Genomic DNA, 18,472 nt, shown 5'->3' with positions numbered 1-18,472 from the left:
TGAGTCTAGGTGTTTTTTCCAACACATTTGTCTGCTGAAAACAAAAACCAATTAATCAAAAATGGAAATACATTATATGTAAATACCCATGTGCTTTTGAGTTGCAAATTATACTTATATAATTATTATATTGCATCATAACTGATCCTAATTATTCAGTACCTATAGTGTATGGAGGTGACCACTGTCATTTTGTATGTAAGCATTTTTGCACATTCCGACTATAAGAGAATGAATGGGGTTTCGGGAAATCATAAAAAATAATACCTGTGACAGACCTTGCATTCTTTTCCTTTCAATAAAATCAGTGTGTTTGTTGTCTCTGTGAGGACTATACAACCATATCTAAAATGTGACTGCTACGTCTCTGCTAGCAGTGAAAAAAACATTCTAGGGGCGTAAGGATGCACAAAAATCATGGTTCGGTGTGTACCTTGGTTTTGAAGTCACGGTTCAGTTAATTTTCAGTACGATAAACTTGTAGGTACTGGTAGCCTAAAATTCACTGACAATATTGCTGATGCGCAACAGAAATAGTATTTTTAAAAGGTGTCGAAGAAGTTAACTGACTAAACTGACATTTGATCCACCACCTAATATTTTTGTGTGGGAACTCAAATATGTAACATGGTCCGCACAAACTACTGTTGATAACTGTTAAAGACTTACATTAAGTACGAATGGCGACTAAATTGTGAATTTCCAGAGCGTGTTACTCCACACTCGGCAATCGACTCTTAAAGACCTCGGGATACTTCGGTTTGGCTTTAGGGACCCTCTACTCACTACCACGTAAGTGTAATGTTGTTTGGAACTGTAGAAGAGGTATAAAAATAGCGTTTTGTAGCGGCGAAAATGACATGCCCGGGTCACTTCCAGGCTAACGAGTTTTGACTAAAAACGGTAAAATCGAACTTTCTCAAAACACATCCGAATGACATGATTTTGATGTCAACTCAACGTATGTACTTCCAATCATCCGTAAATTGATCTAAAGTGCATTTTAAGATGGGGTCACAAATCCACGTACCAAGTTTGGTTTCAATCGGTGAAAGAGTTTATAATTATAGCACCCCTAGTGGTCAAAGGACACCAAATTTATTGTGTGTCCTCATGATGTGGTCCCAAGTCCACATACCAAGTTTGGTTTTGATAGGTGAAAGTGTTGCTAATTATAGTGCCCCTATTGTCAAAAGACACCAAATGTGTTATGCATCCTCAGGATGGGGTCCGAGTCTACCAAGTTTAGTTTTGATATGTGAAAGCGTTGCTGGGATATGAGCAACGGTCTGTGAGAATTCTGGTGAAGATCGGGTCAAATTTCTGTCCTGTGAAAACGTTTTAGTGTTTTTGATAAAATCCAATATGGCGGAAAATTCATCATGGTGGAAATGGTGCATTGAATTTGGGTTGGTCCAAGGATTCCAACAATACCTCATTTTTGAAAATCGGGCTAACTAGTCAAAAGTTACGTGCGTAAACGCACGTCCAACTTTGGCCTGCTAGCGCGCTCAAGGCGCCAACATGAAACTTGGTGAAAAGAATCAAGGTACTGTCCCCAATCAGTGTGCCAAATTTCACAACTTATTAAAAGACGGTTCTATGGGCTGCCATATACCCCAATGGCAGATGGAAGTGGCATAATAATAAGAAAACGTAAATATACAATGGGTAACTACGCAGCTTGGCCCCCAATAAGAAATTATATAAACACATTGGCCCTCATTTATGGAACGTGAGTACAACATACAACAGGCGTAGGACAGGCGTACACTCATTTCTATGCACATCAATTTGAACGTAAGCGGTGGCGATGCTCGAATCTCACATAAAGTCTCAACTCGTGTACGAAAGTTTTTGAGGCGGCATAGCACGGTGCAACAGTAAATCAGTGGACAATTGGAAAGTTGAAGAGTTGCATTCATGGAATATCTTGGACTTAAGACGTTTCCTGCACATTTGTAACCTACTTGCTGTAATGTAGCCTGTTATGTTGACACATTTGATGACTTAGGATAGCTATGTGGAGAGAATTACTTTTTCTTTGGAAAACACATAAAGTCATAAATATTTTTTTTATTATTTTCAAAGGGCAAATGGCAGTGTCATATGGTTTTTTAATGTAGGCTATGTACTTGTATGATGCGTTCTCGCTGCGAAAATAAAGTCTGTTGCACTTTAAGGGACACCAGGCAACGTTTTTTGTGTTAATTATCATCTTCATAAGTCGGTATATGGTTAAATGACTCATTACAGGGCGAATGAAGACTCTCTCGCCCGCCCCTACTGCCTGTAGGAAGAATATCCCGCTTGCAAGTTCAGTGTATCCGACCCTCAGACTTCGCGAGAAGCAGGATCAGTTTACATCCTGCATCCCCAGCACAGAGGCAGGCTAACGAAACGCTAGCGATTGTTGCAAACGTGTGTATAATGGCAGAGCCAGCAAAGAAGCAGCGAAAACCCTTGACGGAAGATGCAAAGAAAAGGAAAAAAGCTTCAGACCGAGCGAGGGCTCGCACATGTATTGACATGTACAGATGCTAGGGGGAACTTCGTAGAGAAAAAGCAGCAGGCTTGCCTGGTGTCCCTTTAAATCGCTATAGGTTCCCGGCTTTCCTGATGACACTTTTCTAGCTGTCCAAATGAACAAGGTTCAGCTGGACTTGCAATGTCACTGTGGCTATCTCGAGGTCACAAATGTTTCTGTTTTGGACGTATAATGCACCTCCATGTCGTAAATTTCTGGGGGCAAGGCCTTTAAAACGAACATATATAGGGGTGTGATATTTATATTATGCTTGTTTCTAGCCGCCACATTTATCAACACAAGTTTATTCTTATGCTGGAATTGGAGTGATACGAAAGTTTCATGAATTACACGTGAGCCCCGTCGTAAGATGATTTCTGCGCTCAGATCTACGATGGTTTCTATGTTGATAAATGAGGTCCAATGGGTGCTACACTCGCAACATTTGCCGAATGTGACACCCATGGTTTGTAAATGATCTCTTAAAACCAAACATTTCAAAGACAACAGCATACAGAGGTGCCTAATGCATACAGAGGTGCCTATACACCACTATTTTAAATTTGACTTACCTCTTTAAACTGATGTTATTAATTGTGCTCACTCTCCAGTATCCAAGGTACTTGCTACATTTAAAGCAACACCAGAGTTTTTTGTTTTTGTACCTTAAAATAATGTTTCCCAAATCGTTTCAGTGGTTCATCAACTCGTAACAGGGTGAACGGCACTTTCTGCATTCGCTTCGCGGCCCTCTATCGGCTATAACCGCACTATGTAAGTTTGCCGGATCGGGTAGCGGATCTGTAGTTCGATGGAATGAGACATGAGATAGGGGTGGGCGATATGGCCTAAAATTCATATTGCGGTATAATTTGGGACACAGACGGTAAACGGTATATATTGCGGTATAATTTGGTGTGTGAATTTCAATATAGGTCTAGCAGGTTCTTGCATAAAATAGTCAAGATTGTTACTTATTTAAAAATGTATTGGCTATAAAAATGATCAAAGTTTTATTTAGCCTATTCACTGCAGTAGACCGGCATCACTGTATGAAACATTACAAAAACATGAAACATGACATATTACATAGAACTGTAAATCATCTGATCATCTAATATTTACAGATATCTAGGCTATATATAACATTTCTTTTATATTTGGCCTGTTATAAAATCATGTATTGAACAATTTAACCACAGCTCAGCTTTAAGAAACTCAAATAGCCTAGGTGCATGCTTAGCATTTTGTGATCATTAGGCTAAGGCTACTTTCACAAACTCAGTCCTCTGATTTACCAATATCTAGGCGATATTTGTAACATTTATTTTGTATTTGGCCCGTTATGAAATCATGTGGAACAATTTAAACACATTGTAAATTGGAGACATCCATGCATGTCGAAATTTACTGCAAATTCAAAACTGGATTACTCTGGAACGGCTAACTGTACAGGGGACTGCTTTACACCTTTGTGTTCGGTAAGGTCTGCTGTTTATTTTGATATGAGGTTTGTCGTGTGTTAAAAGAAGGGTTCGTGAAGTATTCCACCGAGGTGAATGGGTTGGGAGATCATGGGACGCAAAACCTTCAGTAGAATGTATGATTAAATTGAATTATATTATTTACTTTTCTCGCGAACCGTTCAACTAAGCAATTATCGGGTAACATCGTTTAAAAGCTGAGAAAAAGCTCTTTCATGTGATACTTGTGATGTCTGTGTGATGAATAGGCTACTTCGCGAGTAGTTCAACTGAGATGAATGGAATTTGGACGCACTTTCTTTCTTGCGCTGTCACTTTCTCCACTGCGTAAAATACTCAATTAATTTGCGCTGTGAATGCTTAGATTATTTTGACAGGCCACACAGGCTAAATAAAAATCGCTATTAGTAGGACGCAAAGCAGAATATTGAAAATAGGGGGCACCAAGGCCACCGTGGCCTGTAAACCTCTGATTTTCAAAGGGGCCTCACGGCCAACGCAAGAGGCAACGACGTGGCCGCCGTGAAATTCCTACCCTGTTAGGGGGTTTATGTCTGTATTTCTCCTAAGTTATAAGTCTAAAGTTAGCGTCTTTATCGTGACATGTTTCCCTTTTAGTTCTCCCTCGTGTGTGATCCTTTTTGTGTGGGGGGCTGCGTCCACCCCTGTATGTGTAGCGTGTGTGTGTACTTGACCTGCTCCGTGTGTATTGTGTTCTGGATCTGTGTCCCTGCTCTCGTTCTCAGCTAATAAACCTTTGATTGGACAACTGTCTGTGTCGCTATCAAATCGTTACAATACCTTCACCGCTCGCAGCCATTTTTCCTCACCTGTGGCCTCCTCGTGGTTGCTGCCGGTCCCGGCAGGCCAAGCGTGTTGCAATTTGATGACATAATGACCTATCGCAATATGCCGGTATAACAAAAATATCGTTGGCCAATTTTTTATCGCATACCGCTTATACCGTTTATATCGCCCAGCCCTAACATGAGAAACTACAAATTTGACTTGCATCTGATGTCGCAATACATCGTACTTTCATAAAATCACGCAACATATTCTACCTTGTCTGTGGACATTGTTATTTGCAAAGCCGGTGCTGGATAAACAAATAGTGCGTGCGACAGAGGAAAAGTTATTTGGTGTTGTTTTAAATGAATATCACAGAAGAAGTGGTGCATGGAAAATATGTTGCATATACAGGTGCATCTAAAAAACTTGTGGTTCTTTTTTTTCTCATAATTTCTGGATTTTTGATTTCCATGAGCTGTAAGGTGTAATCATTAACATTAAAACAAAAAAAAAGCCTCGACATACTTCAGTTTAAAAATAATACATCTAGAATGTATGAAAGTTAACTTTTTGAAATAAAAAATGTACTTTTTGAAATACATTATGGAACAATTATGGAATATCCATGATATTCTTATGTTTTGAGATGGACCTGTATGCCTCTGCTCAAGAAAAGTACACTTAACCAGTCTCTCTTCTTCCTCTCTTAAGTATAAGTATATAAGTATATATACTCTTTTGATCCCGTGAGGGAAATTTGGTCTCTGCATTTATCCCAATCCAAAGGTTCTGGAGAAAGTAGTCTTAAAGGAAGTCTGTGACATCCTATATCAAAACAACCTACTAGTCCCTAAGCAGTCTGGTTTTAAAAGCGGTCATTCTACTAAAACTGCTCTTCTGTTTGTGACTAAAGCATTGCCTCCTCTGCTCAGTCATCAGTATTAATTCTACTTGAGTTATCTGCAGCATTTTGATACTGACATTCCCCTCTCTACATTGATATTCCCCTCTCTACTTTATCTAAGCTGGGAATTTCTGGGAAAGCTCTTACCTGGTTTGATTTCTACCTTAAAAGATATTCATTCAGCTTGCCTTAGCAAGGACAGGTATCAACTCTTCTCTTAGTTATTCCCCATGGGCTTCAAATCCCTCACTTTGGCCTATGGCCACCTACTGGATCTGCTCCCAGCTATTTGAAGCCCAAATCTAGCTCTACAATTGGCAATCTTTTGTGCCGTTTTATTTATTTATGTATTAATGTTTGAGTAGCAAGAAAGAGTAGGCTACAAAAAGACAAAACATGGTATCACCCCAGGCCCTTCTTCTGATGAAAGAATGAATCATTCATATTTTCTGAGAGCAGTGTATGCAGAAAATTGAAAATTGTAAGAGTACAATGTCAATACATTTTGTTGCATTTAGAATATTAATGCTAATTTAATTATGAACACTACCTTGACATAGCAGCTGATTACCATAAACTGCACAACAAGAGAATTCATATCATGCCACCTGTGTGTGGCGGTTTACCCTGAAGATTTAAATGCTTATCTAACCAATATAAGGTGTGTAAGCTACAATGTGTGTGCAAGTACCATATCAGCTGGGCCAGCCGAAGGATGATAATGGAGGTGGACGTTAAGCATGTTCATGTGCACATGACTTTTTGCTGATTTCATTCTCTTTCAGATTTAGGAAGAGAAGTGTGTATTTCTGCGCGTATGTGTTTGACAACTCTCAAAAAAATCACACACAAATCAGATTTTGCGTACACATAGATTTACAGCAAGTTGTACACAAAGATTGATATATGTGTAAGATTGATTATCTGTAATTGTTTATGGCTCAGTCTGACTCGCTATAATGACTCACTATATTTGTTTGTCTTTCACAGATTCTTAACTGCGGAAAAAAAATAGTATGGACAGCTAGAGAATTGTGAAGAGTAGGCCTAATTTGTTAAAATATGTCAAAACATATAATTGACAGAACATGTCCGGTAATTGAGAAAAATTGACTGTCAAGAGCTCTAAAAAGAGAATAGAGGACATTTATATTGAAAATAAAACCTATGCCCTTAAACTTTAATGCATGAATTGTAGTATGAATTTGTAAACATATTAGCACTTAAGCCCTTTTTAATAATTTTGAAGTTATACAATGGAAATTATCGAAATGATCATCAGATTAACTATTTCCAGTGTGAGAAAAAAGGCATTATTGAACATAATGTTCTCTTTATTAAGTCAATGATGGCTAATGTGATAGACTCAAATTGAACAAATTTAAAAGATACAGCAATTATTCCCTCTAACAATATACACATTGCTTAACTTGATTTAATGAATCTTACCGACATGTGGGTAAATTTACCAAAATATAGTAATGCCCTTCTGTGAATGAGCAGTGCATATTTGATGATTTAGTAACAAAACCAACTTGGGATCAGTGGGCCAGGACACATCTTCCAGCAATACATTTGTGTAGGGATGATTCTTTCCATTTTCTTAGTTACTTCTCAGGCCCCTTAATATTAACAAACCACCTCTTCTGTATCGCTTGCTTTAAAGGTGCTATGCAGAGAGTTCTGTCGGCTTTCAGTTGTTACAGCCACCTGTCACTCTTCCATTGACTTGAATTGTTTTTAACACAGTGCCACAAGTGGTACAAAGTGACTTTACATGAGAGTCAGGCCGACACTAACTAGTTTGCATGTTAAATTCACTGGATATCTGAGCACAGAGCATATATGTTTTGACATTATGTCAAAACGGTTGTTTCCTCACATTCTGTTGATCTTTCTAAATGTTTCATTTTCAACTTTAAAAAAAAAATCTCCACATTGAACTTTGAGCAGGCAAATTGCAGCATTAAATGTTTAACATGTTAAACACTTACTTCCTCTCAGGTTTTCATTACCAAGATTTTTTTACTAACCACAAGTAAAGATGCACTTCACTTGCATCCTTAAACGCACGTTCTAAACCCAAACTTAATTTACTGGCCAACTGAAACTTTTACAAGAGGTCTTTCTTTCATGGTATTTTTTTAATTACCGGGCGAACGTCCTTTAAGTATCCCATCCAACATGCGATCCCCCTTTTCTGATATCCAATAACCAGCCATGGCTGCGATACCACCAATGAAAATAGCAGTGAAGACCATGTCACCCTTTGCTGCCAATGTGGCAAGGGCACAGATGACCACACCAAAGAACATCTGCTGCAAGACCAAGACTTCGTCATCTGTCATGTCATCAAATAATCCCTTCTCTGGCCCAGCTAGACAGAAAAAGGAAGACAGAGAATGTGTCATCACAGCGGTCATTCAATATATGTTTTAAATGTCATCAGCTATTTCTCAATAATTAAGTTGTATACCTTAAAGGAGTGGTTCCTTTAAAGCCACTCATGTGTGTTTTACTTCAGATGTTTATGTGTACAGTAATTCACACTACACGTTTCAATTTGTTGCAATTGCTATGCTCATATTGTACGTTTGAATTGCTCATACGTCAAGATAGCCAACAAAAAGAAATAAATTAAATGGAGGAATTTCAACATATGGCCAATGAAATTACGTTAAAATTCTTTCACTTAATCCTAAAATGCTCACATACATCCTGTTTGTATACTCACTGGGTAGTATGTTTTCCACACATATACTGTCTCTTCGAATGAATCCTTCAGCACACTCACAGCGGAATGAACCCTCCTCATTTATGCAGGCCTCATTAAGACCTGGGCATGCAATGGCACGCTCATTGCACTCATCAACATCTAAGAGTTGGAGCAAGACAAAACATGTACTTACTATATAAAGGTATGAAATACATAGCAAACATTACAAATATTGAACATTTCAGCATTTTCAGTGATATCTTGATCATTTCAACGATCCAAATGCATCACAAAGACTTGTGAACTTGTGTTTGATGCATAACCAAAGGACTCCAAACTGCTCCCCCCCCCACCCCCATGAGAAAATCATAGGTAATGCACTCCACCGCTCATTCTGCATGACTTTATTACCGAAATATGTCGAAGCTCGTCAAAAATTTGCAACATTTGGACAAGCCTATGAAATACTGAGAGAATGGATTCTGGTCAGAGAGCAACATTAAAGCAACACTAAAACACTTTTTCTCTGTCGCATGCACACTATTTGTTTATCCAGCACTGGCTTTGCAAATAACAATGTCCACACACACGGTAGAGTATGTTGCATGATTTTATGAAGGTATGATGTATTGCGACACCAGAAGCAAGTCAAATTTGTATGTGTGTCTCATTCCATTGAACTACAGATCCGCTACCCGATCTGGCAAACTTACACAGTGCAGTTATAGCTGATAGAGGGCCGCGAAGCGAATGCAGAAGTGCCGTTCACCCTGTTACAAGTTGATGAACCACTGAAACGATTTTGGAAACATTATTTGAAGGTACAGAAAACTCTTTAGTGTTGCTTTAAACTTTTTGGATGTAATACTAAACACCATATTTGGAGGAGAAATGGCACTGTGCATCACCCTAAAAATACCATATCAACAGTGAGGTTTGAAGGTAGGCTGGGTGAACTCAGCCTGATCTGACGGCAGTTTCTTTTTCGCTCAGGCTGGTCATCTGTGCATCTTTTTCTGTTGCCTCCATATTTTGCTGGGACCAATCTCAAGCTGGCTTATCCACCTGGCGCGCTATTGGCAGGTTTAAAACGATGACGATAGCAGGAGAGCCTGGAAATTTCGCGTCGCTCTGCAAACGTCACCTGGTTTGTTGGTCAGAGGGGTTTAGTAGATTAAGTGGCAAGGGCTGCATAAGAAAGGTGGGGGAGGATTGGGGGGGGGGGGGGGGGGGGCACCAACAAGGAGCACCCAAGAGCAACAGGGGCAAGGAAAAACTCCCTTACCAAGGAAGAAACCTTGGGCAGATCCACAGCTCAAGGGGCTAACCCAACTGCCAGGGGTCTTGGTGTATGTGTTGGGGGGATGACAGGGGAGATGGGATAGTGTGCTGTGTTGTGGGGAGAGGGCAGTGTGCAATATGTGTGTTGGAGAAGCTTCCTCATGAGACAATGTGCTGTGTATTGGGGGGGGGGGGGCAGTGTGCTGTAAGTATGTTGGGGATGTGTGTATCTTTGTAGGGAATTCTTATAAAAGGTCCTGTTTTATAATGTTTTGAATATTGTTTTTATGAATTTCTGCCATGTCAGAGTGGTTTTGTTATTTCTTTTTGTTACCTTTGTTATCCACACTAAATGATTGCAAGCCTTTGCTTCCTTATAATATGCTTATAAGACTAATCGATTTTCAGGTTGGCTGGTGATTTCTTTAATGTTTAATGCAATCAGCACTGACAATTGTTTTATTTTTGTTTGTTCTATTTTTTTTCTTTCCTTTCATGTGTCTTAATCATTCTGATCAGGGCAAGTCCAGATTACTGTTACTTTTCTTATCTTACTGTATTTTATTTCTATGGGGAACGCAATTGTATACATTTGCAATGAGCATGTATTCAGTGTTATTATTAATGTCTACATTCCAAGTGTCTGTTCCTTTACACACTTCCTTTTCCCCTCTGCACTACTAAGTTTGATTCATGCTTACTTAGTTTTTACTCAAGTCAATTAAAGCTAAAGATAATAAACCTTTAAACACTGTTCGTTGCTACCCCCCAAATTTGACCGGACAGTTTTAACTGCTCTTAACTCATTGAGTGCCAAATGCGTTGAGTGCCAAAAACGTAATATTATGTTTTTAGCGTTTTTGGTAACACTTTATTTTAAGGTTCACATTTTAGCCACCAATACATACCTAATTAATACCTGTATTAGTGACTTGTAAGGCATGTGTTAGGCAACATTAACCATTAGGTGTGTATTCACAAATTTCTTGTTCATGATGAATTAGGCCTTTATTATTGATATAATCTTAATAATGACCGTGTAAGCATTGATCTCTACATACTAATTAGTAGTAAATACCAAAATAGAATATGCATAACCTACTTGTATACTGTCTGAATAAATCCCAAATAGTAGGAGAACAGTTGTAGAATAAGCAAGTGTATGGCTCAACCTCATTGCTGCATTTCACTTGCTTATTCTACAACTGTTCTCCTACTATTTGGGATTTATTCAGACAGTATACAAGTAGGTTATGCATATTCTATTTTGGTACTTACTTACATACAGGTATTAATTAGGTATGTATTGGTGGTTAACATGTGAACCTTAAAATAAAGTGTTACCGCGTTTTTTTTTTTTAATTACGAAACTAGATACTCTAACACACCTTATATGTGATTTTGGGAACTCTGTGATGAATGGAAATGAAATATATGACGATCGTGAAACTAATGAAAACGCACAATCTGGACATTTTATCATAACTCGGTTGCCACTTTGGGTCGAATCAGTGACGCATGCACGTCAGGTCATGACGCATGCACCAGGCCATTTTCGTGGGTCTATCACTAGGTGGCAGTCTCGCCAGGTCTCACTGATCACTTCCCGGAAAGTTTACCCAAGTAAGTAACAGGCAACACTTCATATTTCATGAAAGACGTTATATCTCTATTTCTAAAAAAAAACAGCGATTTTGATGAAAACTAGCCACTGTTTAGCTTGGGATTTCTCAGGAACAGAGGCGTGTAGAAATTCACGGTTTGCACCCACCGAGAGCTTAAAGTCTCTACTTTTAATCGAGCTATTGTTTGTGTTCATAGCTATAACACAGAATATGCTGTGGCTGTACAAAAATCATCAACAATGGTCTAGTTTGCTGGCACTCTAGGACAAAGCTCCCGAAAACAGCTTGGCATTCAATGAGTTAAATACCAATTCCAAGACAAAAAGTATTATTTAATAGAACATTTATTGTAAACAGAACCTTATTAGAACATTAACAACTACAACATGTGTGTTTGTGTGTGTGTGTTTCTGTATGTGCGTGAATGTGTGCAAACACTTGTGGTTCACATGCACAAGTGGCAACATGACAACATGAACTGACAACATGAACTGTGTGTGTGTTTGAACATGTGTGTGTGTGTGTGTGTCTGTTATTCTGTTATTCTCCCATGATCTGTAACCTCCTTCCACACCCTATGACCTGAAAAGGAGGATTTGAAAGTATTGTAAATCAGCTTTATATGGTCATTTACCCAGGTGGATCTCATGTGTGTATCTTTGTCTGTATGCAGTGTCCTGTATCTTATCAGAATTCACTGAGAGCCTGGCTCGGGACCTTTTGCTTATCACTAGGTGTGAAACGTCAACGTTTAATGTGTAAAAACAGTATGAGGCCAGGCCTCTGAAGAACATGCAGGCAAGGGGGAGGGGGGGGGGGGTTGTAACTAAGGCCCTGTCCACACGTACGAAACCGATCTTTTTTTCCTCCGTCTTCCCTGAAACCGCATCAAGAATATTTGCGTCCAAACGGATCCATCTCAACACGACTCAACACGTTACTTCATACCCCAGGCCTATAGGTGGCATTGTTTCTTTACAGAAATTGACCAAAATTTGCGCTTTACAAACAGACAGAATAGGCTACGACCACATGGCTAGTGCAAGGTAACCAGAATTGTTTGTGTGGATTGATGGTGAACTGTCAACTGTAGTCAACTGTAAAACTAATAAACTTTATTTTACGGTTTGTGAAGGGTGCATTCCCGTCCTTTATTTGGCTAATGCAGGTAGGCCTACTAATCACCTTTACTTTCTTTGGTTGTAGGATAGTCCGTGATTCACATTAGTTTTGGCCATCACCGCAATTAGGCTACTAAACGCAAGGGTTACCCAAGTTCTAGGCTATTCTGTCGCCACATTTATACTATTGCTATAAAACCTTCGTTAGTAACAGTCAATACTTTTGCCTGCATCAAATCGCGCATTCGCATTCAGTGTGCTACCATCGGCTTAACGTGAGTTCTAAGCGTCTTTGTATGCTTATATCTGATTTCACTCGACTGTGAATGCATGTATATATGTTGTAAGACATGTAAAATAAATGAATGACACTGGCACTACGCACAAATTAATGTAGCCTAAACTTACACCGCACTTTCCTAATAACTTAAGTTCTCTCGCGTCACTGACAGTAGCTAGAATGCATAAAAAAACACCGGGGAAAACAGTGTTCAGTCCAAGTCATAAGCTATCGGCGCTGCGCAGCACCAGTTGTGATATTTAGTGTAATCGTAGGTAATGTCATGTATGAAAACTAGTATTGTTAGGCAATACTACAAGTGCAAGTCCAGGGCAGCTGAGGTGTGGCAATGACATCATCGCAAGCAGGATGTGCGGTTTCGCTGTCTAAACGAATTCAAACGGGCTACGGTTTCAGATTTCTCCACTCTGGGACCAGGTTTCAGAAAGGTGTGGTTTCGGGCAGTGCGTTTACAGGATTCGTTTGGACGCTCGGCCAAGACGAAGCAAAACCTCTGCGTTTAACCTAAAAAGCGTCTCCGTGTGGACGGGCCCTAAGAATAGTACTTAAGACTTTATAGCACCACAACAAGGGGCCACATCCCCACACATCCCCTTTCTACTGCATATTCATACTGGGTTGTAACTAGAGGTCACTCCCTACTTTGTTTGTAACTTACTTAAGCGTAAGAGACTTGTTTTGTATAGTCAGAGAATACTGGTGAATCCCATGGGGTTACCCATGGGCTGACACAAACATGTTTGTCTCCCTTGAGGGGCACTGGCCCCTCATTTAAAAGAATAAAAGCCTGTATCCTGATTTTCCATCGTTCTGACTGAGTCTCCAGAGAAACATGGTAGTAAGAAATATGCTATCAAGGCCTACTAAATGGCTTGGGCGACTGTAGCAAGATAACAAGGTAGCCAGATACCATGATTGGCCGTGTTAACTTGCTGACTTCTTTTAATAGTATAAGTTAAGTAAATTTCACCGCACGCCAGCAGCAGGTTCGTGGTGCAAGTCATGCAAGCATAGGGCTGGGCGATAAAACGATAGCGATATATATCACGATTAGGGCTGTCCCTTTATGTTCGAAAATCGATTGCACAATCGATTGGACCAACCAACAAGTTTTGAAAACTAAAATAGGGAATCGATTTTAACCTTAATATGTACACTTCATTTTAAATGAATTAAACAAATAAAAAAGATAGATGAGAATGAGCATGCGCGAGTGAGTGAGCAGCAGGTGATGTCGGGTGGCAAACTTCATTAAATATGGGAGAGTTATAAGTATTTTTTCGCGGATTGAAGGTAGAATTCAATTAAGAAACTTTTTTGATTTTGAATGGGCCAAATTTAAGTTGGCGTCACGCTCCAGTGGCACACTTTGGATCCGATTGTTTGATTCATGGCGTCTGACGCAACAAAGACGCCCGGAGTTTCAAACAAAAAAAGAACTGAGCCCCCAAACAAACGACCTAACTCGAAATTAGACAGCAGTCCGGATAATTCTTTTTCACTTACGCCCGATATGGAGGGAATCTTGAGCGATATAAATGAGAAATTAAAGAAACTTGACAAGTTGGACTCAATGTCGGACGATATCAAAGATTTAAAAGAGACTGTGATTGCAAATGGGATATCACTGGAGCAGACACGCAATGATCTCCAGTCTGTGAAAGAAAAGGTTAAGAAGGTCAAGTCAAGTCAAGTCAGATTTATTTATAAAGCGCATTTAACATGCACATAGTGCAATCCAAAGCGCTCTCTAAGGTGCAGAGGTCTGTCAGAGATGTTACCAGGGAAAACCTCAAGCTGAAGGAGAAAATGCTGGAGATGACCGCGCGGTCAATGCGAGACAACTTGATATTCAGCGGTCTCCCCGAGAAGAAGGATGAGAATGTGAGAGATGTGCTCAAAGCCTCTTTTACCAACGAGCTGGGTATCAAGGAAGAGATTGTTCAACGGATTGCTTTCCTCAGAGTGCACAGACTCGGACCAGCAAGTCCAAGAAAAGTTCCTATTCGAATGCTGCGGCGGCGGAGGAGCAGGCCAAACCAAGAGCCATCATCGCCTGCTTCGAGCAGTACACGTACAGAGAGATGGTCTTCGGGCTGGGGCCAAAGCTTAAGGGGAAACACTTTGGCATTAACCAGCAGTACCCTGTGGAGATTGTGGACAGACGCAAAGCACTACTTCCCATATTTAAAGAAGAGAAAAAGGACAAAAAAGAAAAGGGCAGGGTAAGACTTGTTGCTGATAAACTCTATATCGACGGCGAATTATACAAAGACATAACAATCACACCATGGCTCTTTTTATTGGAACCGAATGGTGATGATGATAACTTAGCCTAAATTAAGGTGAATCGAAATGAATTTGAAATGATCTCCCTGGAATAAGTTTTGTTATTGTTGCCACTGACTGACATGGCCTACTCTGTGGTCTTTTAATATGTCAATCTTATGGTATGTTCCTTTTAATTATTTTTTGTTTTTTCTTCGGTTTTGTTTTCTGTTTGTTTGTGCATACATAACATTTCGTTTTCAGAATAAGGCCACTAAGAATAATAAAACTCTATTGGCAGGAAAGCTAATTAATGATTTAAAGCATTATGAGCCTTGAATCCCTGTGTATTGCCAGCTATAATTGTAATGGACTGGCTAATGACACGAAAAGAAGTGAAATATTTACTTGGTTAGCTGAAAAAAAGGATTTGGATATAATTTGTTTACTAGAATGTCATTCTACTCAGGATGTGGAAGAAAAATGGAGACGAGAATGGAAGGGGTCTATTTACTTTAATCATGGAGCAAGAAACCAAAAAGGAGTATTGATATTGTTTAGAGAGCATCTTGAAACTTGTGTGCATAAAATAGAACGTGATATGGATGGTCGTATAAATTTTTTAGATGTTGAAATTGAAAGTAAACGTTTCTGTTTGGTCAATATTTATGCTCCAAATGATAATGATCCAACTTTTTTTGATACTGTTTATAATATGATTAGAAATTATGATATTCCTGTCATTCAAGCTGGAGACTATAATATTGCCCTCCAACCTACTAAAGACAGGGCTGGAGAGGGCAGGGACTGTTATGGACAGAAAAGACATGCTCTTACATCAATGATGTCTGCAATGGATCTTTTTGATGTTTGGAGATTAAAAAATCCAGATTTAATTAGATATACTTGGCGGCAGAATGCTTCTGCAAGTAGAATAGACCTTTTCTTGATTTCTTTCTCTCTTATAGCAAAAGCTATTCAAGTAATAATTGCGGAAAGATTTAGATCTGATCATCATCTTATTATATTAAAATTTAAGTTTGCTGACACTGACAGGGGTAAAGGCTATTGGAAATTTAATCAATCATTGTTAGAAGATGTAAATTTCATTGTTAAAACAAAGCAATTTATCTCAGATTTTTTTCTTTTTAACACTGACTCAGCAAATCCACATATTGTATGGGATGCATTCAAATGTGCTTTTCGAGGCCACGCTATAAAGTTCTCCTCATGGAAGTACAAACAAACCTGTAATAGAGAAAGAATTTTATTAAATGAGGTGCAAAACATTAAAAATCGCTTGGATGCAAATAGATCTGATTGCATTGAACAAGATCTCCAAATATTAGACGATAAAGAAAAAGAATTAGAGAGATTCTATCAGAATAAAATCAAAGGAATTATATATAGAAGTAAAGCTAAATGGATGGAACAGGGTGAAAAATGTAATAAGTATTTTCTGCAACTTCAAAATAGAAATTATCCCAGAAAGAATATATCAAAAATTTTGAAAGATGATGGAACAAATGTTATTTCAACTAATGGCATTCTGAAAACATTGATGGAGTATTATAATGGGATTTTCAACAAAGAGGCACATCATTTATCTCATCTTTCACTGGCTGAGCATATGGAAATGTATCCCCACCCAGAACTTACTAATGCTCAACAAAAATTATGTGAAGGTCTTATTACTGAGGGAGAGTTATATGATGCCATTTGTTCCTTTCAAAATGGAAAAGCACTAGGTCTAGATGGAATACCAGTGGAGGTATACAAAATATTCTTTACTGAAATTAAAGTCCCTTTGCTAGCATGCTATAACTATTCTTTTGAGATTGGTTGTCAATCAAATACTCAGAAAGAAGGTTTAATTTCATTACTTTTGAAACATGATGCAGAGGGCCAGGAAAAAGACCCTGTGAAATTAAAAAACTGGAGACCTCTTACACTCTTATGTTGTGATGCACGTATTTTGGCCAAATGTTTAGCACTTAGACTAAAAAAAGTCATTCAGGACTGATCAAACTGTTTTTTTTAAAAGGGCGCTTTATAGGCGATAACATCAGACGCCTGCTTGAAATAATGGATTATTATGATAAAGAAAATTTGCCCGGCCTGATTTTCATAGCTGACTTTGAGAAGGCATTTGATACAATAAATTGGAATTTTATATATCAATGTCTAAATGTGTATAACTTTGGTGAGAGCTTTATTAAATGGACTCATGTGTTGTATCAAAATCCTTGTAGTAAAATAATTAATAATGGGCACATTTCTGATACAATTACCCTATCCAAAGGAGTGAGGCAAGGCTGCCCCCCTTTCAGCATATCTATTTATTCTTTCAATTGAAATGCTGGCCATTAGAATAAGAAATAATACAACTATTAAAGGATTAGAAATAAATGGGTTAGAATCAAAGTCTTCCTTTTATGCTGATGATGCTTCATTTTTTATTAAACCCGATGTTCTGTCATTAAACTCTCTTATCGCAGAACTGGATTCCTTTGCTTTACTTTCGGGATTAAAACCAAATTCTTAGAACTGGATCGCTGAAAAATTCAAATCATATTTCCTGTAAGGTGCCTATAAAATGTTCAGAAGGCCCTGTTAATCTTTTAGGGATATATATACCAGAAGATAAAAAGCTCCTTGTAAAGATACATTTTGAGCTAAAATTTCAGAAAATGAATAAGATACTTCAGGCCTGGAGAGGTAAATATCTCTCAATATTTGGAAAGGTAACAGTAATTAATTCATTAATACTGTCACAATTTACATACTTATTGCAAGCCTTACCTTCACCTGATACAATGTTCATAAAAACATACGAAAAAGTCATTTTTAATTTCATCTGGAATGGTAAAACTGATAAAATAAAACGCAAATATGTGTACAATACACGTGACAATGGAGGTTTAGGACTAAAGAACCTTGCGACACTAGATATAGCCTTAAAAGGTGCTTGGATTCAACGATTATATAATAATCAACACTGGTTTTCATCTAAATTATTCATAGCTCAATGTGGCACATCAGTAGGTAAGTTATTCATTACAATTCATTTTTCCAGCTAGGCCAGGAATCAAAAGTAACCCTGAACCAAATTTGTCCTAATCTTTCCCTTTTTTTCAGAAACTCTTTGTCTATGTGGTTTTGCTTTCAGTTCTCAATGCCAAATAACACATTAGAGATTAAACAACAGATATTGTGGCTTAATTCCAATATCTGCATAGATAAAAAACCTGTATATTGGCAGTCATTTTTAGATAATAATGTACTTTTTGTAAATGACATATTGAATAGTAAAGGACAATTTCTTAGTTATGAATCCTTTGTGTCAATATATGGAGACTTTTGTCCAAAACTACGGTATTTACAGTTGTTATCAGCAATCCCTTCATCTTGGAAAATAACACTACTTGATTCAAATGCAAACCTAGGTGTCTG

General features: G+C 38.4%; 1 protein-coding gene across 5 annotated transcripts in view; it reads right to left on the bottom strand.

Annotated features, from left to right (window-relative positions):
* Positions 1-5,951: 5,951 nt before the first annotated feature.
* Positions 5,952-18,472, bottom strand: part of creld1b (CRELD disulfide isomerase 1b) — a 97,946-nt gene continuing 85,425 nt past the window's right edge. For all 5 annotated transcript variants that reach the window (XM_076276364.1, XM_076276365.1, XM_076276366.1 and 2 more), the window contains 2 exons: positions 8,442-8,582; positions 5,952-8,084 (listed from right to left, as the gene is read on the bottom strand). In XM_076276364.1, the coding sequence (XP_076132479.1) occupies positions 7,852-8,084; positions 8,442-8,582 (374 nt within the window). In that variant the 3' untranslated portion in view covers positions 5,952-7,851. The remainder of the gene's footprint in view (positions 8,085-8,441; positions 8,583-18,472) is intronic.

Source organism: Alosa pseudoharengus, unplaced genomic scaffold (assembly GCF_046254945.1).
Source record: "Alosa pseudoharengus isolate Yale_2024_CS ecotype anadromous, Long Island Sound unplaced genomic scaffold, YU_APseudo_1.1 YU_APseudo_1.1_scf_9, whole genome shotgun sequence".
Classification (NCBI taxonomy): domain Eukaryota; kingdom Metazoa; phylum Chordata; class Actinopteri; order Clupeiformes; family Clupeidae; genus Alosa; species Alosa pseudoharengus.
Note: the sequence above shows the minus strand (reverse complement) of the source record. Positions and strands in the feature narration are given on the sequence as shown.